This window comes from Accipiter gentilis, chromosome 15 (genome assembly GCF_929443795.1).
Source record: "Accipiter gentilis chromosome 15, bAccGen1.1, whole genome shotgun sequence".
In the NCBI taxonomy this organism is placed as follows: Eukaryota; Metazoa; Chordata; class Aves; order Accipitriformes; family Accipitridae; genus Astur; species Astur gentilis.
Genome location: NC_064894.1, coordinates 20,695,313 through 20,720,315, shown reverse-complemented (window position 1 = coordinate 20,720,315; position 25,003 = coordinate 20,695,313). Strand labels below are relative to the sequence as shown.

General features: G+C 37.8%; 1 protein-coding gene across 2 annotated transcripts in view; it reads left to right on the top strand.

Annotated features, from left to right (window-relative positions):
- Positions 1 to 17,480, top strand: part of ATG5 (autophagy related 5) — an 84,403-nt gene extending 66,923 nt beyond the window's left edge. For both annotated transcript variants that reach the window (XM_049818080.1, XM_049818081.1), the window contains one exon: positions 15,123 to 17,480. In XM_049818080.1, coding sequence (XP_049674037.1) covers positions 15,123 to 15,259 — 137 coding nt within the window. In that variant the 3' untranslated portion in view covers positions 15,260 to 17,480. The remainder of the gene's footprint in view (positions 1 to 15,122) is intronic.
- The last annotated feature ends 7,523 nt before the right edge of the window (positions 17,481 to 25,003 follow it).

The following is a 25,003-nucleotide window of genomic DNA, read 5'->3' as shown; positions in this document are numbered from 1 at the left end:
CAAACCACTACTTAAGCTATTCCACCCTCCTTGTGTCCTTGACTCAATGGTGCTGTCCATGTTAGAGGAGGTCATCATGTACATCTCCTTTCTGGTATGAGTCATTATTTGTGCCTGTTATCTTTTCCTAACCAGGCCATCTGCTTGGATTATCCTTCTGCATCTGCCTTTCATCTGTCTGACTTCCGATTTTTTGATTATTTTTTTTTACACCCACCCACACACCTACCTGCCCCAGCTGCTTTTTTTTTTAAGTGAAAAGATTTTTTTGGTTTTTTCTGTATTAAAATTGCATACCTTATGATTTAGTAGTTCTTTTTGATCAAAAGGGGTGGAAGTCCAGTGGTTGTCTTGAGATTACAGAATTAATAGTCATGACCACAGAATTAATAAATATAGAATTAATTTGTCATGACTACACAGAAAGGTGCAAATAATCTGAGAGTTAATAGTGTGGCAGCTGTGCTGTTTATATGGCTTCTTGTTAGCCGTCTTCATTTCTAAGAAAGCTCTTTGCATAATCAGGGCTACTGTGTAGACAGAATGTTCTGGCTTGCTTGCTGTCAAAAGAAAAAACATGGGGATCTGCGGCTGGTTGTGCTCTTTCTGCATAGAATTTCTCAGGAAACAGCAAGCATAACTTGGTTTTAAGGATTGCTCCAACTTTACATCAATCAGCTATACAAAGATTATCCATTTGGTAGATTGTGAGCCCTCTGCCCCTTTCCTAGTGGCAAATGGGAAACTTAACAAGTCTAAATGCCACACCCTGCAGCTAGGACGGAGTAATTCTGGGCACAAGTATAAATTGGGAGAGGAGTGGCTGGAGAGCGGCCCTGCAGAAAGGGATCTGGAGGTGCTGGTTGACAAGTTGACACGGTTGACGAGTCAGCCGTGTGCCCTGGCAGCCAAGAGGGCAAACCCCAGCCGGGGGTGCATCAAACACAGCCTAACCAGATGGTCAAAAGAGGGGATTATCCCGCTGTATTCAGCGTTGGGGCGGCCTCACCTTGAATACGGTGTGCAGTTCTGGGCCCCACAATTTAAGAAGGATGTGAAGGTCCTCGAATGCGTCCAGAGGAGGGCAACAAAGCTGGTGACAGGGCTGGAAGGAATGTCCTACGAGGAGCGGCTGAGGACTTGGGGCTTGTCTAGCTTGGAGAAAAGGAGGCTGACAGGCGACCTCATTCCTCTCTACAGCTTGGTATCCAGCGATAGGATGTGTGGGAATGGTTCAAAGCTGCACCAGCGGAGGTTCAGACTAGACATGAGGAAGCATTTCTTTACCGAGAGGGTGGTCAAACACTGGAACAGGCTCCTGGAGAGGTGGCTGATGCCCCAAGCCTGCCAGTGTTTAAGAGGCATTTGGACAATGCCCTTGACAACATGCTTTAACTTTTGGTCAGGCAGTTGGACTAGATTAGCATTTTAGGTCCCTTGCAACTGAAATGGTCTATTCTAGTCTAGTCTTTCCTCTTCCATCCACCAACTTTCCTAATATCACAAGAGTAACGTGCTTTTTTTTCTTTGTGACTTAGTGGTTTCTGGGCATGCACACGCATTCATATTTGAAAGGGGAGAATGTAGGAAGAGGTACAACAAATAGGGAAATAATCCTGTTTCTCGGACAAGCCTTTGGAATTTTGATCAGCTTCACCTAAATTTGTTCTGTTGGCCACCCAATAAGTTTTATTAGTATCAGACTCCAGACTATTTTCTTTAAATTTGTAAGAAGGCCAATGACTTTATTGAGGCACAAGAGTTATTTAAATCTATTATTAACGTAGTATGAAATGGAGAAAGTAAAATCCTCCACAGAGCAAAATAACTTTTTCAAAATTTAGCTTATTCAGTTTGGAAATCACAAGCCAGCACTTCTAAATTCTCTGCAGAAGAGAGGTTGGATTTTTAATCCTAGAGCCATCTGCTTCATGGGCTGCAGTAGAGCTACACTTCCTGGGACCATCAGTGTCGTACCCCCAAATCCCTGATGGAGTGCTGTGGATCTGAAAACGTAGGCAGTCAAGAAAAGATTGTGGAAAATTACTAGAAACTGGGCAAGTTTTCTGTCAGTAATCTACTGTGCATATGAGTTTTAGGAAAACTGTTGGAATCAAAGCATCTTGACAAAATGTTTTGTTTGTGGTGAATTTTCAGTTTTAAAAAGAGTATTTTTTGTGTTTTAGGAGGAGACCTTCAGGTTCTTTATGCACTGTATGGACACTGCAGTGTGTTCTCACAGAATTTATCAATTAGACAAAAGGTGATTGAAGAGAGACAAAAAGGAAGGAGAAATTAGAGGCACAGAGGGGTGATGTGGCTTGTACCTGGTCACACTGAGGTCAGTAGCAGAGTTAAGAATTGGATTTTTTTGAATCCTGATCTAAATCAGTCTGTCTCGTCCCAAGAAGATCACAGAGGTCACTCAGTATGACTAAGCCATCAAAAACTTCACAGAAAAAAACCCAAACAAAACCTTTCTCCTACTTTCTCATATATCCTCACTCACAGAAACAAGCATGTCAGCAACAGCTAAGGTACACAAAGTATATCGACTTACAGGATATTTTTTACAATTAGTTCCATAGAAAATGTGAGAGTGCTCCAAAATTCTTTTTTTTTTTTTTTTTTCTTTCTTTTGGTAGAGGTCATCATCCTGTTAACATTCATGTGCTGTATAATCACTGCTGCCTTTAGTGCTGTAACTGGTACAAGTGTAACTGGAGACTTCAGTGGGTCTACCAAAGCTTTCAGGAGACAGCAGTAAACCCTGTGAAGACTTGAAGCGTGAAGTTCTCAACCAGGATATTGCAGTGCACAACTGGATTTAGACACTGTGGTGTTAAGTGTTTTATTTATACTAGTGAATAAAAGAGGGCTGAACATACGTTGTTTGTGCTGTATGACTATTAGCAGTTCTCTGGCATAATTTTGGTCTAGGCCAATTAATACTCTCCCAGAAAATTTGACTAGTGTTCATGGATTAACAGTCTGCAGACTATTCTCAGTAAGCAATATGGAAAAGGAGGTAATTTAGTTGAATAGACACGAGCTGTGCTCTGACACTTGGCCTGAGGTCCAGAGAGTCAGTTCTGGTCCATTTTATGAGCTATATCTATACCTTTAACAGGGCTAAAAAGAAGAGAACCTGCAAAACTAAAGGACCTTCAAAAAAATAATTAGGAGAAAAGTAGCAGCCTTACCAATTGTGTAAAGCAGAGTAATCCACTAATAAACACTATTTGCTGTGTCTTACTCTCTTCTCTAAGGATTCAGCAGCACTTGGTAGTAGTAGTTGTCCCCTTCTTGAATATCATTTTAATCAGAGATTTTGATAACTTCACATTCAGTGGATAAATTGTGCTTTCTATCTTATTTGGCACTGGTAGCAATTTGGAGAATATTTGTAAGAAAATAGAGGTAAAACTTTTCCTTATGTCAAAGCCAAAGTCTTACGCAGTGGCTTGGCATGTGCAGAGAGGTGCTATAGTCATTGAAGATTTGAATGCCTCTTGTGCTCCTTGCCCTTTTTCCTGATGGTATCGTCACTACACTTAACAATGGCAAAATGCAGCGGTTATCTACACTTTGGGAAACTTCACTGAGTCCAGGCTCTTAATGCAAACTCTTACTCACTGGCAATTTAAGCAAAGAAGCCAAATTTATGGACCAGATACACAAATAGATGCCATTCTGCCACTTGTGATGTTGGGGATCAGTATCCTCGGAAGGGTGGTTGCAAAGCCAGCTCTCTTTAAACTGCAAACTAATGCAGCAAAATTAGCTGTAACTTATTTCAGAGCTATGTACCTGCAGTGTTTTGTCCACATAGCTAATGATTCCTAGTAATATTGCTAACTAATTAATGATACTAACTTAGCAAATTCTGTTTGCAAATGCTGTATATATGTGTTATAAGTTTTATGGACCTACTTTTCTGCTGTAAAGTGGAAAGATACTTTCTGAACTCTAAAACAAACAAAAAAAACTTGTTACTAGCCAAACTCTCCTTAAAAATAAAGATTATATGATAATCTGTCAGCTTTGAAGCGAACTCTCTTGGTATTTTGGAATGGAAAAATTAAAATGAACTTTGGATGAAAATTCACTTCCAATCTTAACTCTGAACAGGTAGCTGTTTTGTGGGGAGGGTTAGTTTATTTTATTTTTTTTAAAGTTACTGTTCAGTGTAAAGAGCCCTTCAGGTATTCCATTACTTATTTATCCACTCTTTCCTGAGTTTTGCAAGACTAAGTTCTTTAATTTTACTGTGGTAGAGATCTCTAAATACTTTAATCGACTAGCTGTTCAAAAGAACTTACAGTACCTGTACAGAAAAAAATATTTCATGTGTGCAAACTCTATTGCCTGCTCATTAAAGAATTTATTTTTCAATGAGTAAGGGCCCGGAAGAAGCTAATGTAAGTATTTTAGCAAGGGTTTGTATTTCTCTGATAAACAGCACTCCCCTTCTGTTTGTGATCACAGGATGAAAGCTCTCTAAGCTTGTATATGTACATTTTTACTGCTACATCATGTAGTGTGCTCTTAAGATTGAGATCTCATTCCCCAGGAAACATTTCTGTCTAAGATTAATTGCCCTTTTAAAATCAGTGTTTGATGTATTCCTTTGGCTATATCCTGACTCACTTTAACCCTCTTTGACCTGACCCCACTGACTATTACCGCCATGGCTGAAGCAGAAATCCTTCAGCTTGAAGTATGCAGTACAGACTTGAGCCTGTGGTTTTTCACATCGATGGATTCAATTAGCTGAGTTTTTACTGATCAGCTTAGCAGAAGTTGAAGAATTTGTCAGACATGGAACAAAACTGTCCATACTTTGGGGTTAATTGAATAACTCATCTCCATATTTATGTATAGTTTGCTTGTGAAGTTGTTTACTTTGTTAAATATCATAATAATATTGCTGGAAGTAGCATTTTTCAAAAGGCAAAACCAGTTTATTTTTCGCCAGTTAAATGGGGGAAGGTACACAACATGAAATAGCAAACATTAAGCCTTTGATCTGTATATATCGCTTATCACTTTTTCAGGCGTATGTTTTTAAACTGTAATTATGTCCAAATGTCCACTTTTGAATTTGATTTATTAAACTGGGCAGATAAATTAACAATTAGCATTACGGCTTGATGAAAACAAGTAAATGTGCTGGTCTTTCCTGTATTGACAATGATTTTGCAGCAACAGTAATCCTTCTTTGCTTTGCCTCGCTAGGAATAGTTCATCATTTGATTAGCTGAAAAGTTCATTATAAAAGATGGACGGCCATTACAATCAAGGAATATTTGCAGGCATGATGTGAATTATAGTAACTTGAAAATGAAGTAAAATAGAGGTTGAAAGTTCAAGAATGCCATTAAAAACCTTTAAAAGTGTATGAATGCACATATGCATAGGGAATATATAATATGATCGTGTAGAGAATTTCCTATTTAATTGTTTGGCATAACAGTATTTTGAAAACAATGACATAATAAAAGTTCTCACAAACTATTAGCAACAAGAGGTCTTCTACAGCAGATTGATTTGCATTATGCCAGTCTTTATAGAGAAAGAACCATATTGATCACATTTAGCTCCCTAGCTGTATACAGAGGCAGCCTTGATTTCTGAAGGTCAGTTGCACACAGTTTAGAGGGAAAAGCAACTTCAAATCTACTTAAGGGCATGATGCATGAAAGTGTTAATTTATTGTAAGTCAAGATGCCTGCTGTTTAAAAAAAGCTACACAACTCCTAAAAGTAATTTAGCTCTCCCTCAACAATGGAAAACATACCATGGATGAGTTGGGCTCAATTTGTCATGCATTCAAGTGCTTGTCTTTTAATGCACACCTTGCCTGTTCCTTGTATATATAAATGTGCTGTGTGCTTGCCTGTTACATGGAACAGCAGCATGATTTGCCTTGAACTTTGCCACTTTGTTCACATGTGTATAGGCAAACTTAAACCTATTGCAGGAAATTGTTTTATAAGCTTCAATTGCTAATCCCAGTCTTTTACAAACTAGCACAGGTTTATTGCTGATTCAGGGCTGAGGCTAAGGCACCGATGCTAAGGAAGAAGGGGTATAAGAATATTTCCTGAGAGTTTAATCTTATAAAATTTCTTTCTTTTTTTTTTTTTTTTTCCTGCCTGAAGCTAGATGTTTGATGGGAAGCATCTCAGGCTTAGTCATTGTAAGGTCTTCTAAAACCTTTTAACTACTAAAATGTTAGATATTTAAGAAAAGTATTTTAGGGTTCTGCAGTAATTTAGTTTGGGACTTATTACAACAACTCCATTAAAAAGCTTCTATTAAATATACAAGAATAAAAATAAATAAATAAACCCAACAAAGTTTAGTGAAATAAAGCTTTCATTTCCATCCTCTATCTGCTTTTCCACTGAGCTGCATGAACTCTTTTACAGAAGGAAAAATCCCCTTGGTTGTCTTAAATAGCATTAATGTCACTGTTAACTGTTTTAGACTGCATGGAGAATTGTTAAAAGTAGTCTGCTCAGGCAACCTGGACTTGCTGGTGTTTGAGGCCAAATTCACTTTCTCTAAAAACTTTTTCAGTGGAATAGAAATAAGTTTTCTAGTTTGTTTACATACTTTCTGGCTTCTTTGAGATTAGAAATGTAACCCAGATTCTCATAAGCTGCTCCAAAGTGTAAGGAACTTTTGCTTGTGGTTTTAGTTTAATCCACATTTTTTTGCTATATTTCAGAAATGTGGCTATTTAACCTGAGGATACACTTGAGGTAGAAGATGACAGGAAATAACAAGAGGAAAAATTGCATGGAGAAGAAAATCATGAATAGGAGTGATGCCAAGTATTTTATTTGATCTCAGTATTTAATGATACTTAATGCAGATGATAATGAATATTCATCTACTTGCATTTTGAGGATAGAGAAAGCTAGGACCGTGCTGGAATATAATATAATCCAGGGAATCTAATCATACTAACAACTGTGACAAAAACTTTTCTCCTTTAAGTCACAAATGTCTAAACTCGAGTAGGGAGATGTTCATGTCACAAGAAGATCATGTAGAGATCAGCCAACTGGCCTGTGTCAAAACCATGTAAAGAAATAACAGCAGTAATTAAAGCTAAATCAGTGAGTATGGACTTCATGACAGTGTCACCATGGAGGAATACTTGAGATACCTTGCCTGGAGTTGGGCTTTTGTAGTCAAGTACTCTGCAAGAACAGCGTTTACTGAGGTTGATACAGGTCTAGTTCTGTCATAGCATTTTGGACTAAGAAGCAGTAGTTCTTAGAAGGGACTCTGGTAAGATGACATCAAGGGACTCTAAGGGTGGAACTGAGACACTTAATATGAATGCCAAAACACTCCAGGATGGAGAGAGACTGATGTTTTGAACTGTTTATTTTGGAGAAGAATTTAAAACATCAAAATAATGACTTAGAAAAGATAGGTTAAGCACTCTCGTTCTCTTATCTGTAAGAAGTTGTTCGGTAAACCTATTAAGAATTAACATTCCTTCTAAAAGATATTTTTAAATGAAATACAAAGTTGTGGATTTTATTTACCATTAGTTGTCTTTGAGGCCAGGAACTTGCCATAGGTAAAAGCTCTGTGGGATATCTGTGTAGATATCAAGAATATCCAGAGCTCAGAACACAGATTTAGGAAAACTGTGACCTTCAATCTGAGCAATTGAACTCCTGTTACTACCAGTAGTTAAAATGAGAGATATTATCTTTTTGCTGCCAGTTAACAGATTTACCTGATTGTTTACTTACATTCATATTGGGAAGTTAGATTATATCCAGGAACTGACATTCTTATTCTCCATACCACATTGCGTGTTTGGAACAATGTTTATTCCAGATACAGAATCATTTTGAGGAAAAAGATTTGTTCTGAATGATGCATCGACCATGTATTTCTGCATGCGAGTTCTTCACCTGAACTCAGCATCGGTGGCTTTCCCCAGGGCTGGCAGCATATGTAGGCAGGAAGGAAAAGTCAATCCTGTGCTTTTGTGTCACATATCAGCCTCTACATTTTTGAGGTCAGAGGAACCTTTTGTTGTGGCTAGGCGATTTTAAAGTTGGCTTTGCAGAATTTTTTGTGTGTTCTTGCTCTTGGTCAGAGGATGCTGAACAGCATGTCTTGCTGACTGTGATCCGATATATCATCTGTGTTTCTGTTTAAACTGACAATTATTCCAAATTAGGGGAGATGAAGGGAATAAGGATTTTGGTAATTTATGTGCAATTAAAGTGAGGCAAAAAGTATGTTAAGATTGCTATGGAAAATGAGTCGCTTCTAGCATGAAGCCTACTACTCTGACAAGCGGGGTCTTTTATTGCAATAGGGTAGAAGTCAGAGAAAAGTAAGGAAAGCTTGGAATATAATGGCTGAAATAGTGTAGTATGAAGCTTCTGAAAACTCATCCTAAGATTTTATTCCTATTTTAAAGATTTTAACTAAAAAAAGCCCCTGCTCAATGGAATGTATAGTAACCTTAGACCTTGAAGCTATCATTTCCTAAATATAAAATATATTGTATCAGTAAAGAGAACTTGTGTTCACTGTCTGAAGTACTTGTGCTGAGTTCATTCAAAGAGCAAGTGATCATTTGGCCAAGAGATTTGACCAAGTTCAACTTTTTTTGTATGTACTTCCCATAAAATTGCGTAAGTATTGAGCACCTGTTAGTACTCAGCTGAGTAGGTAAGATTTGTTTAAAATACAAGTTTGTTTTAGTATTTGAGACCTTTATATTGAGGTAATCATTACTGTGGAATCTGAACATCTCACCGTGTTCCTGTACTTTGGTTGATATTACACATACACATGCCAGAAACTGTTGGCAGAAATATTCCAGTTAGATTTGAGTTTATGAATGGAAAAGCCTGAAATAATGTTTTAACTTTTTTTTAAAAAAAGATACTTAAGAAAAGCAATGTGTGAGTATTTGATTTATAGATGGGTTGAATTCATTCTGTAGCTAAGCTTGCTCACTAAGTAAAGCAATATTTTGCCATAATTTTAAAAAGATATGTTATCGGGCTAAAGTAAATATTACAAAAGTGATGTGAAAATGTTCATAATACTCCTTAGCTTAATTTTTTTGAAGTTTATGGATATTTTATGAGCACATGTGACTTTAGCACATGCAATGAAAATAATTGTGAAGCTTGTTTTGTTGTGAATGGTATCCAGTCATTGTCAATTTTAATATCAGACATTGGAGCTGTTTTCAGTTTGGGACAGGTTGCTGTTGAAGAGCTAGATGCTATTCAACAGTTTCAGCACTAGCAGTCAAAAGATCCCTGTGTCAAATTGAACCATTACTGACAACATTGAGGTTTTGGTTTTTTAGAGATGTTGCCTACTTTAAAAGTGCAAAAAGTGAAGTATATTCATCAAGTGCTTGTTTACTTATATTCTACTACTGGTGCAGAAGTCACTGGAGTACTTCTTTAGACTGTGAGGCTTGTCTGGGGCTGTCTCTTCTCTGTATGTCCTAGAATATCCAACCTGAGGTGCCTAGAGAGGGGAAGGGTAACTTCAGCCACTGTCCAGTTTTGTCTTACCACCTGTAGTTACATGTTAGAACGTAGTCTTTGAATTTGCTTGCTAAAGTAGTGTAGTCTTTTGTGAATAATTGCACATAGTTTCATAGATGATCCTCTGTGCTTAGACCAGAAGTGTAGCTTTCATGAAGGAAATTTTCACCTTTGCTTGCTAGGAACTTAGCCCCACCCAGCTTTGGCTCTACCCTTTAAAAATTGAGTCAGAGATAGCTGTCAGTAACAAACTTAGTGAAGCACATTACTGAAAGCTATGTATCTGTAAGTAATTTCCGAAGAGATCCGAAAGAGACAGATGAAAATCTTCCTGGTGAAGATGTTGGTATGTCTCTTCAGATTCAGAGATGTCTGAGACACCAGCTGCCGAGCACATGCCGTCAAGGAGTCCTCTGGCTGCTTCAGGGTACGTGCACCTAAAGGCCAGTCCTCCTGCCTGGTGATCTGAGGAGCAGGAGGGGTGGAATGGAAAGCAGCTGCACCACAGCCACAAAAGGAGAGCTCTGCTCCTTGTAACGCTGACCCAAGATGAGTTTGGTAGTCTGATATAACCTATTGTCAGGAATACCTTTAGTATCATCTAATCCAGAACATATCTGAAGATAAGCAAGCAAATGTTTATGGACCACTTCACAGCTGAAAAAGCTGGAAACTAGTTCTGTTACATGATTCATAAGGCTGCTACTGCATGATACTTGGTTATATTTACTCCTTATACTTATTAGTATCCTTGTCCACTATAGTCCTGCAACCTTGTATCATGCAAGTAGTGCCTTACTTGCTCCTATTTTGGAGCACAGGGTTCTGTTGCCCTTTTTAGGGTTTTAAAGCCAATTTTGCAAGTGGTGCTGCCCTGAGTAAGAAGCTGTGGTTTCTGCGTTGTCCATTTTGATACTACAGGCAGGTTCTGGGACTTGCTCTCCAGAGGACTTGCGTAGAGAGGACTTGAAGTACTCCAGGGCCATTTTTGCTAAATCCTGAATATCTTATATTGTCTATCAGTGAAAGAATTTAAGCCAGCTAAATTGTCCTGACAGGTGATTGCTAAAGGCCACAAATCAGAAGGGAGGTATTTTATCCTACTAAAGAAATTTAAGTGGTGCATCACAGATGTAGTCTAGTTAGAGAAGCCAATCTTGTGTAGGTGAAAGGGAGTATGTAGCTGCAGCATTGGTGATCATTGTGGTGCTAATCTGAGTGAAAAATGGCTGAAATATGTACCTTTGCCAGAAGTAGTGCCTTCTCACTATTCTTAGCCACTTGAATCTGTCTCAAAACCAATCTTTTCCCTCTATCTTTAATTCTTCCTTTCTAAATAAAAAGATAATTCAGTAGAAAAATGTATTTAGATTGCACCAGAGGTGTGTGTAACAATCTGAATTGATGCTGGTTAAATGCTGAGCTAATTAAATTCTTTTATTTCCTAATATCGAGAGGTTTACTTCGCAAGCAATAACTTATATGGCCAAAGGAAATAGAAAAACCTACCATGTGATACCATGACGCTGCACATCTTCCTGCCTTCTCTGAAGACTACAGAGTTTCTCTTCTTTGTTCTTTCTCTGTGTCTCGCTGACTCTTGAACATTGAGAGTTTTTAGAGGAAGTTTGGGATTAGCAACAGCAAATACCATAGTAGCTAGGGCATTCTCCTTAAAGAAGGGAGAGTGGACTCAAGCTGCCTCAGGTTGAGGAGGGCTTTGAGCCACTACCTCAAGGACTCTGTAGAGGTACAACAGCCACTATCTCTTGCTTTCTTCCAGCAGATGCCTATCTGCAAAAGAGAGTCTTTGCCAATACTTTCTTTGTCTGGATCAAGGTGGTTTCCTGATCAGGAACACTGAGGCACCTTATAGATTAGAGAGAAGCATATTTCTTCTTAAAACCTTCACTTCAGAGCTGCCTGTTTCTCTCCATTTTCTGTACAGACTTGGGAAACTCTTCTGACTTGACACGGTATGATTTCTTAGCCTGGGTCAGGTCCCTACTTTAAGTGGTGCAGCCTTTGAGTTAGTGTCTAAATTGTGATCTGAAATATCTCAAAAATTTCTTTGTACACAACATGTAAAAATAGTTATGTGCCTTCTGGACACAGAATATTGTTAAGTTTTACCAAAACCACTTTGTAATCTGTACTTATCACTTGCCACTAGTGACTTTCAGAGGCTATAGTGCCTTCTATATTCATGGATTTCCACAAGGAAAGCAAAGAAAAAAATCATTTAATCTTGGGACAACCACTCTCATAGGAGATGACTTAATTGGTTTTGAGGCTTTTATTTTTTTGTGAAAGCCAAAACAGTATTTCTTATTTGTTCATCACTTCAGTAGTATAAAAATACTCTAAGTAAGTAGTTACTACGTACACACATTATAAAAACTTCCTACGAAACGTGAATTGCTATACTTTTATTTTTCTGATATTTCCACTTCTTCCCGAGATTAATTTGCAACAAAGTAAAAGAAACCATCTTTAGCTTATATGATAGCTAACATGTAAATCAGTTCTATCATGATTTTAAAAACAAAAAAAAAAGTCAGTGAGGTGACTTGGAGAACTTGAATTTCTTGGGTTTGAGGAAATATTGTTTTCTTTACTACATTACTGAATATTGTAAAATGGGTATTGACAGTAATCATATTATCGGGTCCAGACCCCTTGCACTACTGATGAGCAGAGTTATTTGCCCTAATTTTTATAGACCTTGTTCAATGACATAGAATGGCATTAATCTTCTTTGTAAGTCATTTAAATCTTATACCACTCATTTAAATGTATGTTGTGTTTAGCAACTTGTACATTTTTATAGAGACATTTTGTCAGTCTAAAAAGACTTTGTTATCATAGAATATGGGATGGGGAAGAAGAGGACAGCACTTGGTGTGTCAAGATGCATACAAAATAAGCTACAACTCTTAAGACTGTGAACAGTAATGGAAGGGAAAATATTATGTAAATCTATTATAGCTATAAACCAGGTGGATGAAGCTTTCATGATAGGTAGCAAATCACACAGAACCCAGATCACAGTGGTAGTAGTGGATACAAATTAGACAGCTGTTGAGAAAACAAGAATATTTACCAGTAATTTTTTTAGTGTATTTGCTGTTGACAACTTTTTGCTATAGAAAGCGGAGGAGTCATCTACAGGAGAAAGACTCTGTATGTGATTCAAAACAGGGAACTTACTGAAACATGAAAGTTGAAGAAAGTTTGGGTAAATGTGACTTAAGTGAGAGTTTATTGTCCCTAGTAACAAAAGGAGGGAAGAATGTTAAAGTAAAAACAATGGATTTTGTGAGAGAAGGCTACAGTAAACACAGAATAGGTAGATAAGATCTCTTTAGTCAAGCCTCAAGGGGGAAAAGGAATTAAGGAGAAGTGATGCTTTGTCAGAGGTAATACTAAAGCACAAACAATGCTAATGCAGAGATTTAGACTTTAATTAAACTGTAAATTCTTCATTGACCTCTGAGACTTTCTCAGTTTGCTGAGGAACAGAATAAAAGACTTGTATGAGAAAGAGACAAAGTTGGGTAGGGAGCAGGGATGCATCCAAAAATGTTCTGTCACACAGTAAAAGAAGAGCCAAAGAAAGTGTTTATCATTTATAAGCCTTTCCTCCAATGACAAGAAAATTATACTGAGATTCTAAAGCTTTTAATGTATTTTTTGTGCAAGTTTTTGCTAAGAAGTCAGCTATGTATAGGTGGCTAGCACAGTATTAATGCTGAAACAGCATTCTGCCATCTGTTTGTGTATGCAAATTAGTTGCTTCTGAAAATTTAATAATATTATGAAATGTAAAAAAAGTCACCAACTCTGTGGCCAGTTTATGGAGTACCATAGATAGATTTTAATTTGAAAATGTTAAATACATATATATATTGGAGTTACTTTTAATATTAAAAATATTTAGATGTTCCATAACTTCTTAAGGTAAAAACTTGGTTTCTGAGATCTTTTCTTTTGCCATTTATACTCTTGACAGTCTGACTGGTAATGTTTCAGCCCAATAAGTACCTGCTTTTGTTGGAAATACCAGAAGTTTATTTTTAAATGACATGCTGCGTTATTCTGACTTATCTGCAATAAAACCAGAAACCAGCAATTCTTTATTCTTAATGTAGTGTGATAATGTGTATACTATGCCATTTAGAGAATCAATCTTTATATATTTAATCAATAATTTGTACAGAATATGATACCATATGTAGGTAACGTAACTAATGTATAATGCTTTATTTTAGGCAAACATAACTCTGTTTCTGCAGGAAGAATTATTACTAGCATAAAGTCAACAGCTTATTCAAGGATGATTCTTCCTAGTTTAATTTAGCCTGTGGTGGTATAAATACTCGGTTATAATACAAACTTCTTCAGGCAGCTGTCAAATCATTTTAGTTACCAAACAAATAAGATTTTATCGATGTTATAAAATAGTAATTATTCTACAACTGGGGTAGCTGTATGAAAGAGCCAGTAATAGTACCTTCATTTCTAGATTCTGCTCTCTTCCGTGCAACTCCTGGGGAGCATGGTGGTTTGTTCCGTAATATAGATGGTTGAGGGGGGCATAAAATGCCAATTAGAGAAGGCGGTGATGTTTTTGAGCCCTGAATATGGATTTCACTGTGGTAGGTCCATGTGAGAAAGCCAGAGTATAGTATAAAAACAGTAAAAGGTCACTGCATACTTTTTTTCCCCTAACCATTATTTGGAGCATATTTCAGATGCTCTTCTCATCTCAAGGCTCTGAAATAAATTTTCATTTTTTGTTTTTTTTAGTTCATTTCATGACAGTTATGTCAGTTGCTTTAGCTGGTTCCCATCATTTGAATCAAAGGATCAAAGTGCTTGCATCCTCCGGGACAAGTATAAATAAAAAAAAATTGAAATATTCTTAGAAAATAATCTTGTCATACTGGGAATCATTTGCTAACTTAGCTTTTCCAAAAGATGAAACTAAGTGAGAAAATGTTGGTGCCAACTCAGCCTTCTGAGTAACTCTGAAATATTGCTAGAGACTTAAGTAAATTATTTTTAGCAAAACAAAACTACTTCAGGAATATTACATGTATTATATGTGTGACATATTACACATAGTCCAGCTTTTTCAGGAGATCACAGTATTAAGAATACAATTTCATTAGTATGTTTTAGGAAGCTCAACATCTTATACATGATCTGTGTAAAATTCAGATGGCTTATAGGCAGGCAAGATGGATATGCCTTAACTGTGTTGACATCAAGCTGTGATCACTGTAGGAAAAAAAACCTTGCAACTAATAAAGAAGAGTGGCACTTTCATTAAGTTTCGTTTTAACCCGATTTTTTCTTGGAATTAATTTTAACTCAAAGTTTCTGGTTTAGATGACGGAAATCTTAGCTTTCTCCATACCAATATTTCCTGCTTTTTGTTCTGTTAAATGTTAAACTCTGTGATACCAATTAAATCTACCGTAAATTAACTATAAGTAAATGTTTAATCTTTCTGTGAACTTTGAACGGTATACTAGTGGTTTCTCTTTTTCTTTGAATTAGATGGAGAGCAGAAGACTCAAGTGATGATTCATGGAATTGAGCCAATGCTGGAAACACCCATACAGTGGCTAAGCGAACATATGAGCTATCCAGATAATTTCCTCCACATTAGTATCATTCCCCGACCTACTGATTGAAACTCAGCTATATTGGTATGAGGATCATTCTCAAGCTGGAATTATAAGGGCATGTCAACTTCTTGCTTTTGTCGGTCTTGACAGAGGCAGCCTGACCAGAAAAAAAAAAAAAAAAACAACAAAAAACTGAAACAAACCAAGAAGTCCTCACTGCTGCAAGCCAAACAGGAAGAGAGATCCTATCATCAGATAAGGGCAGTTGGGCTGATCTTATTTTGCATCACCGCCGCTTTTCTTCACCACTGTAATTAAATCAGTTGCAATATGAAAGAATTTACGGGACCTCTGCAAGTCTGCTGTTGTCTTGTAAAATATAATGAAGCTGAAACTGTCAGCCGAAGAGCAAATGGAAATATGCCACTTGATTGTATTTCTGATTAACAAATAAACAGGGTTGTTTCCTAAAGTGGTAGTGTTTCAACTTTGAGAGTGGAAACATTGGTTTAATTTTCTAGAAAGTTAGACACTGAGAGATTCAGTTACCAATAGCTTTTTGTAAAAGATCAAATTACTGTAAACCCATCTTTCCTTAATGAGAATTTCATGTTTACAGTATGTGTATTGGTATGCAAATGATCTTTTAACTTTGATAACAAGCAGTGAGAGATTTTAAAGTAAACCCGTGAGCATGTTTTGTCATTTAAAAACATGCACAACTTAATAATTTACAAATACTTTTGATTTGTATGCTGTCACTGAATACTCCAGTATGTTTATTATTCAAACCAGTTTTCATAGACTAGCAATGATGTAGGATAATTTGTCTCAGGATTTGTCATGGCATTTCTTTGTGCTCATCTAAATTTTTTTTCTGTAAGAATATTTTCTTAATTTAGTTTTAAAAGTTAAAAAAAAAAGTAAACGGATGTTGCAAACGATTGTATCCTGCTGTTTATTCCCATAGACTAGAAAACAGTTAAATTGTAGAATGATGAACAGATGTATTGCTTTTTAATAATTTTGAATTTTGGAAAGCTGAGGCTTTTCCAAGCTAATACTTCCTTACATCTGAGTTTAGTTTTCTACTGTGGTCCCTGAGCAATCAGCCTGAAATTTGGAAGTTTCTAATCTCATTGCACAGATTTTTGCTTATTTTAGCAGATGTATTTTTAGGTTATTCGATCGCTTTGGTTTCTAAATATTTGTTACCATTGCAGCTGCTACTAGGACTCTACCATTTTTTTTTGTGTTACACTGAATTCATCAAACCATGTGCTATATTGCTTTGTCTGCAGTTTGTGGCTGTTTGTGGCACAAGACTGTGTTTATAGTAGACATATTATCATATATGTCAAATATTATCAAATATAAAGAAAGCATGACATTTTTCTTTCAAAAATAGTAGCTGTTGAAGTTTCTACTCAAAGTCTTGGCTTGCAAATGTCCTGGTAACTCCCAGTGCTATTCCCATTCATTTCCATGCTCCCTTTATGGTAGGACACTTACCTGTTTCTGAAAAAGAATAAAATGAAAATCAATCAAACAAACAAAAACCTCTTTAAGAAGCAAGAGGGGAAGGATCTCTTTGGGTGAGGGTAGAATCGAGGCTGAAAAAAAGCCCTAAGGGCAGAAAAAGTCAGTAGACAAATTAGTGTTTTAAATGTAAATGAGGAAATAGCATTAAGGAAATGGAAGGGAAAAGGTAATAGTGAAATAAACCTATGCTGTATTCTGTGGGTCATGAAGAATTTTTAAAACAAAACAAACCATGCTGATCTGTGTTTATGCAGAAGTGAAATGTAATATTCTTATAGTGGGATGACTTGGTTGAGTTACTCTAATTTCCAGTTCTGTTTGGAATTTTTGTTACAGTGTTGGATTGGCATTTATAAACTTTCTTAGGCAGACACATCTAAATATTCTGGAGAATTTCAAAGTCCTGCCAATGGATAAAGCAAATATTTTGTAGAGTCTTCATATTAAAAAAAAAAAAAAAAGTTTTTTAGGGATAATTTTTCCATTAATCAGGATAAGAGGCAGTACATTTAAAAAACTGTAAAGATTGTGTTTCCTTTGTTTTAAGGTAAGCTGGAGTAAGTCATTGGTTATTTTAATATATTCTACACCAGCATTTTAAGTATACAGCTCTCTTCTCATGGCCCGTATTTGCTAGTAAATCCAACTTTTAAGGCCTAGCATGGAACAAAGAAATAGCTTGGCTTTAAAACATACTCTTTCCTCTTATTTTAACTATTTAAACTTTATTAAAAAATAAAACAAAGTTTGAGTCTGTCTTTATTTCAAGCTAAATAAGGATCTTTGTCATGGAGTGACAAAAACATTTAATTAATACTTAATAAGTAGGAACTTCTTAAAGACCTGGTTGGGTCATCACAAAATTGAAGTGGTGTCTTTGCTTTACCTGATTTAAATAACATTTTTGTAATTTCTTTTACTTACTGTGCAAATACAGTAGCAACAGAAGTTGCGTTGTGGCTTAATTACTTTTCTTCACTTTGAAATGCTGTAACTTCTGGAAGAAATACGTGCACACATGCTCCTCTACATTCAGAATTTAAGTGTATCTGGTGAGCAACTTAAACCATAGTTTAAAAAAGAGCAAAATACAGAGCTTGTTGCTGTCTTCACTGTATTTCACGTTGTTTGGCAATGGCTACCTCCATTTTTGAATGTTCAGTGAAGAAAGAGTGAATTTTCCAATTATTTCTTTGATACCACTGGCTGTCACTCAGCCCACTGTCAGTCAGCAAATAAGGTGATGCCTTTTCATTAAGTGCTAGAAATCTGTTATTTTAGTTTAAAATTAATTTGCATTAATTCTTTGCGGGGAAAAAAAGGCACCTATAATCCTGGGTTCACATTAGGTATGGCAAATGCAGAAAAAGAGCAACTGGGGGGGGGGGGGGGGGGGGAAGAAGGAATTCTGGCTGGTATAGGGACTGTGCTGCTTAGTGGCAGAAATGCAAATATTCCTGGGTATGTATATCGGTGTGATTGGGAAATCTTGCAGGAATGTGCAGAAATGTTTAATCTTAAGGACAGATCAGCTACAGGAACATGCAGTATGAACTAGCCATTAATAAACTTACGGAAAGGAAAACTACTGAGCTACTTCAAACCCAGTTACTTCTCCACTAAGAGTTTTGGGAGCTGTGGAGCAAGCCAATGTGGAGTTAGGAAAAGGGTAAGAGCTGGTTGCCTGCGATAGCAGTCACTGGAGTCAGGGACTGGGAAAGTCCTTTCAGTTCTGTATTTCTGCATGTTTTGCTCTGACAGCCAGATACCTATCAGCTGATGGAGACTCTTGATAATCCTTTCCAGTATTATTTATATCCTGCATAATAACGATGGCCTTTTTTTCTTTTATTTCCTTATACGGTGAATGATGTCTGAGTGACAACTTGTTTATGGCACTGACGATAGCTGGTGTTTTTTCAGTTTCAGTTTTTAGGAAAATCTGCATCTTGATTGTACAAGTGTATTGGCACACTCTTAGAAGACTTCTAGGGCTGAAAAATGACTACTCACTTTGGAGAATGTTTTACACAAATTTCACAGCTTGCCAGTGATAATTTACCAAATCAAGGGACTAGACAAGAAAAGCACAGATTAATCCCTTTCATAGATAACTTTCCAGATAGAACATTTTTTACATGTAAAGTTCTGAAACTCTTAACCTAGATATTAGTTTGCCTGTAAATTTAGCAGCAGCTTACACAATGTACTTATTCATATGCTACCATATATAGATGTTAAAACTGATTACATACTTGTTTAATATTAACATTGATGATTATCAAATTATGCCAGAAAGAGAACCGCGTTAGTGTTTATGAGGGTTCCCGTGGGTGCCGTTGTTCTGGTGCTGCAGATGGATGAAATGTGGAGATTGAGTGGATCTCTGGCAAGCACTACCACTTTTTCCAACTTCAGCCATCCAGCAAAAACAAAATTATTCTGCCTTTACTGAGAAAATAATGTTATTTTCTTGACATGGTAAAAGTGTATTTCAGGGGAAAATATTCCCCCCCACCCCACCCCCCAATATTTTTTTATTCAAAATTTGTGGCTGTATCAGAATAATAAGGCTTTTGGAAAGTGACTTTAGCCAATGACTTTAGCAGGACATTTTTGCTTTGATAGGAAATAGATTCCTGAAGTTTGGTTTTGTTTTGTTTTGTTTTTTTCTTTCCTTAGGATGAGAAAAGCTATGCACAGAGGTTCTTAAAATATCACATCACATAGAGAATGGATTTCTGAATTAAAGCAGGTAGGTGTCTATTCTGTGTTAAAACGTCCAGTTTTGAGACGGGGATGGTGATATTTCAAAATGTCACACTAAGCCTGAGTAATATCTCTTGAGAGAGAGGTAAAAAGATGTGAAGTTTCAAATGCTCAGAAGTAGATTTCAGATTTCTGTACTTCCAAGTTATGCTATCAAATTAGCTTGTGGAAGAAGAGTTTAAAATGAGAGAGATGTTTTCTTTCCTACCCTTGCCTTTCATGTCTCTATGATTCAAGTAATTAAGTTCTTTTAACTGTAAAATGAAACACCAGTTTCTCTAAACAATAGATTAAAGAACACAAAAGAATACAAAACTTCTTTCAACTACAACTATGCAAACAGGTACACGAAGAGTTTTGTGTTGTTTGGGTTTTTGTATGTATAAAATAACTAGCAATTATATGAAGTTTAAAGCTATGTTTTTCCACGTGGTTTTAATAGTATTTATATGGATAAAATACAGCCTACCACTTAGGGTAGAGAGGCAGTCAAACACCGTGTTAGGGTTGGAGGTTGGATGAGCTTGACTTGACTGCACTTGAAACTGCCAAAATGCGTCAGATTTTAAAATAGCACTTTCCACTGAAGATGTTTAAAGCCTTAATCCTTGCATCATTTCACTAATAGAGGTCAACAGATAGAATAAAATGAATACGTTGTGGGAACAAATGTGTGATCTAGTTACTAACACACATTATATTCTCATCTTTGCGCTCACAGTAATTGTGAGTATTGTACAGTGGAAAGGGTAAAGCTGATAAGTGATACAATTTGCATCAGCCAGAATTCGGAGGATCACTTGCTAGACTTTGTCAAATGCATTTTGCAAGTTCACATGCACATCTTAAAAGCTATTAGAAGTTAGGTCGTCTTTCAAAGAAAACCGGGCTGTGGTGGGAGGAAGAAGGAAAAAAAAAAAAAAAAAAAAAAAAAAAAAGGCGTTGTTCACTAAACCTCTCCCTTCTGTGGGTACCTTATAGTGAAAGGCATGTGGAGAGAGTGAATGTGTGGAAGCTGCTGATGTCCTATTTCATACAGATATCTATATAATTTCTCTCTGTGCCTATTGAGATTTTGTTGCTTAGGGTCAGTAGTGTCCTAACTGCCGTAAAAAAGACGACGTGTAATTCTTTCAGCTAGACGGAGGCACTCACGAGTATTTTCATCACTACAGAATTAAAGCTCGGAGTGGAAACTCTCTGGCTGAAACTTGTACCTTATACGCTCTTCTAGCTATAATTAAAATAATCTGCACTTCAGAGGTTTGATTTTCACCAGCCATATGTATGCACACCCTCTCTGGATTTCTTTCCCCCGTTCACAATTAGTGAAATAAGGAGGTCTTCCTTCACTTCGGAGTGATCCGAGTCCGTGCGAGGCAGGCGGGCGGCAGAGACCCTGCTGTGGGAGTGGCCCTCAGGCCCCGACGTGCGCCGTGACCCAGGAAGTTATACGGCTTGTTCACTATTTCCACTGTGACGATTTTATCCTACCAGTTCTGTCCCTTACTTGCAGACTCTCTTTTTTTTTTTTTTTTTAGCTAACCCTTGTCCTCAGCTGACTAGAGATGAGGCTGAACCTGCCCCTTGCTCTCCAGCGCCCGTCTCTCCCTCGCGGGCTTGCTGTCAGTAACCGTGCAGTGCGTGTGACTAAAACACTGATCTCGGGAGCACTCCGTGACCCTTCTCGCACAGCTTCTCCTTCAACATGAGGCATGAGTTCGTTTCTGCTGGCTGTTACCACAAACTGGGTAGCCCTGTAGGAAAACAGGCAGAGAAAGGTGCGGAGGAGGGGAGAGGGAAATGAGAAGAATTCAAAAACAGTGAAGGTGGGGCTCGAGAGAACAATACTTCGTGGGGAGTGAAATGACAGAGCTGGATTCTTGATCTCACCCAGGTTTCTCATTCACTCATCGTCTTACAGCTCCCACCTCGTGCTTTGCTTTCCACCTTTCCATGAATGTGGTGGTGTGTTGGCTTTCACCTGTGAAGGCCAACGTCTGGCACCTCCGGCGTCGCCGTCTGCAGCAGCTGCCTTCTCCTTGGAGTGACCGCTACACTCGAGAGGGTGTGTTTCACTTTGCTGTTTTAGCACCTTGCTTAAGAAGGCCTTTATTTACAAAAATTGTTTCAGAGCTGCTTCCTCTGCAGCAGGTCCTAGGCCCCGGCCTCCTTCAACTGCAAGGAATGGGGAGGTCCTGCACAAAATGGCGACGCGGGTTGCGCCAGCACTTCATGTTACTCTTTTAATGCGTTGTGTTGTGGAAAACCGAATTATTGGCATTGCTTTTTTACTCAGGGAACACATGATGGAGTCACTTAAGGACCTTTGTGTCATGAAAATTACTGTTTCATGGTTCTGAAGTTTTACTTTATACTGTTATGAATGTTTCGTATGAAATAGCAGAATACATTTTCAACGTGTGTAATAAATACCAAACCCAGTTTTGGTCACAAGCCTTTTCTGTTTCATTTTCCAGTCAGAATAAGATTCCATTATATTGGGGTTGGTTGTAGAAAAATATGTCACTATTCATAATCAGGCTGTATAGGCAGTAGAAAGAGGACGAGTCATTTTTAATCATCAGCATTTCTGCACTTTACATCTTGATACCTTTCAATAGGAAGACACACAAGGACTTCTACCTTTCTGCTGAGACATGTTTTTGCTGAACCACCCAGGCAGCTTCTTTGCCAGTTTAGGGGATCTGCTTCCTTATGCAAACCATCCAGTTTTGTTTTATTTTCTATAAATTTATACTTGACAGCTGTTGAAGAAATCACTGGAACAATAGCCATAGTGGCAATTTAAAAAAAAACGGCTTAATTTATTGTTCCAATGTACTTCACTAAGAAATCACCATGTCAGTTTTTAGTGAAACTAGTGATGTCCTACTTCTGGTTATGCATTCAATTATTTCAGTGGTAAGAGGGCACAATCCTAATGGGTCATCTTACAATTTCCTTGAAATATATTGCATGCTTTTAATTAATATGCCAATAAGAGGAACTATTCGGTCTTTATTTTATCTCTTACTGAAACTTGAATGCATTCTAGGGTTCTGCTGCAATTCGCTTCCTCGGGGAGGTACAGCAGGAGTTGTATCCCTTCTGGTCTCCATAAATCATGTTGGATTCTTTTGGAGGCATGGGGCAAAATATTTCAGTTCTCTGAAGACTAGCTACTCACACTCTTCCCTCCTTCCCCCAGACTAGATGCCACAATTTTCTATAATGCAGCCCTTCCCTTTCTGTTGTACGCTTTGAACAACGAAGCAGGTGAACTATAGCTAGTGGGCATAATGGTTAATTCTTCAGCTGTTGTTTCAGGGGGCTCTGAAATTTAGGTCTTTCAAGTTTTTGAGCCACACCTCTAACAGAGACTTGGTCCATGGTAACTATGAAAGTTTCCAGCAAGATAACACAGGGTGTAAATGAAATTATCTTTAAAAATTGGCACTCAAGTAAATTAAAGTATCCACAAAGGCTGATACCTACCTTCGTTCACACTTGTTTTGCTGTGTCTGTGTAACCAGCTTTCTGTATACTTTCAAAAAGCAAACCTAATCGAGATTGTGTGATGGCATATAGAAGAGGCCTATTGCACAACTCCCCTCCCCCTGCCCGTGCCCAAGTCAATCCTTGCTTGTGTCACTGCAGGCAATTAACAGTGCTTCGAAACCACATGCGGCTCGTATTCCAAAATGCCATTTGATGGTATCAGGAGGCTTAAGAGCTCAAGAAAAAAATGTTTATTTTTTAAAGGGAGTTTATTCTTCATCATTAGAAGATGCTGAAATAATCAAAGGCATTGAGTGTGCAGCATCAGCAAGTAGATCTTTGCTGCAAGGTATTGTCTGGATGGGATAAAACCACATTCTTCATCTTTAATATAATATACGCTTGAAATGAACTGTAGCATATTTAGGTTGTTCTGCTTTGATCCTAATGTGTTGTGAGGTGCTACGCTGAAATGAATGTGGATACCATCAATAAAGGAGAAGATCCTTAACATCTGAACGTACGGGCATGTGCCGCAGTTGCCACATAATAAACAAGGGCGTCAGCTTTTCAGAGCTGCCCCACGATAGGGAACTTTTACCTCCTGTTGTCCCAGGGTAAACAGGTTGCTCGTGTCTGTGAGAGCAGCAGGGTGCTTTCTCTGGCGTTGGCTGGGGAGGGAGAACGTGAGAATGAATAATTACTGTGGATTTGCCAGATGCTCTGTATCCACACATGCATCTTGACCCAATAGTAATGAATCTGACTGTTCGTCTTTACCTGCAGGATTTCTTCTGAGTGGTTTTGTTATTTACATCAAACAGAGTTTTCAGGGATTTGAAGTAACCTTAGGACAGGGATCATTTCATTGACTAGCATTGGTGCTAATTATTTGAAGCAAATCAGTAGCTGGGGTTTTTATTTAATGTCACTGTGCAATGAGATATGATTAAGCGTCAATGGTGTGGCTGGAAATTTCTTGAGAATTATTTGAGTTTATTTTGCAATGGCAAATAGCATCACAGGAACAAGAGAATGCTCCTGCTTATGCTGTCTTTCTGCTGAGTGTTTTGGTGGGTCACTGTTTGCCTGGAGCGCTGAAGTATCCCTCTGCCATTCAGATTGTATAGTAAAGGTGGTGTACAGGTGCAAAAATCTCCTTTCCCAAAATAAGAGCTGACCTAAACCTGAGTCTGGTTCTTCTGTCACTGATACACTCCCCAAGCACAGCCGCATTGTTGCTTGCTCAGCACAGTCTGCAGCCTTATCTGGATTCATTGCCTTGCAGAGGTAAAGTGTGCTATCTAGGCTAAAAAGATCCTACCTCAACAAACGAAGAACATCTTAAAAGTTTTTAAAACTAGAAGCAGAAGCCAAGAGCTAGGAGGAGCTAGCAGCAACCCCCGTGATGTACCAGAAAGAGAGGAGCTCAAATCCTGTACTTTTCATCACTTCAAAAGCTTCTCGATGCAGCAGAAGAGAAAGGTTTCTCAATGAGTTGTCTCGTGTTCAGATAGGGCAGATAACTAGGGAATTTACTGCTGCTTATATTGATGTCAGTACCTTCCACTTTGCAAGCAGTTTCTCAGCTCGTGCTGTGAAATCTGCTGTCCTTCCTCTGCAGAGATGTGGAAATTTGGCTTCCAGGAGAACTGTAATTTCAGTTTTACTGGGGGAATGAATTGGCAGAAGTTTGGGAATAAAAGACACTGTTTAGAAGGCTACTTCTGGTAGAAGGTCCTTCTCAAAACTGAGTTTAATCCTGCTGTGGAGCAAGCACTGCTCAGAACTGCGATTATGTTGAACCATCCGCTGATACGTTGAGCAAGCCTGTCAGTAATATCTTGGTGATGGTTTGGAGCTCAGAAGGGACAGGTACTATCATGCTTTGCAGTGCAAAGTTTCAAGGGCGTGTGATATTGAATTCACAAGATGGCACAGTTCAGTAAATGATGCACAGCCTGTACAGTTTCTTTATGGGATGACTCTTTCATGGTA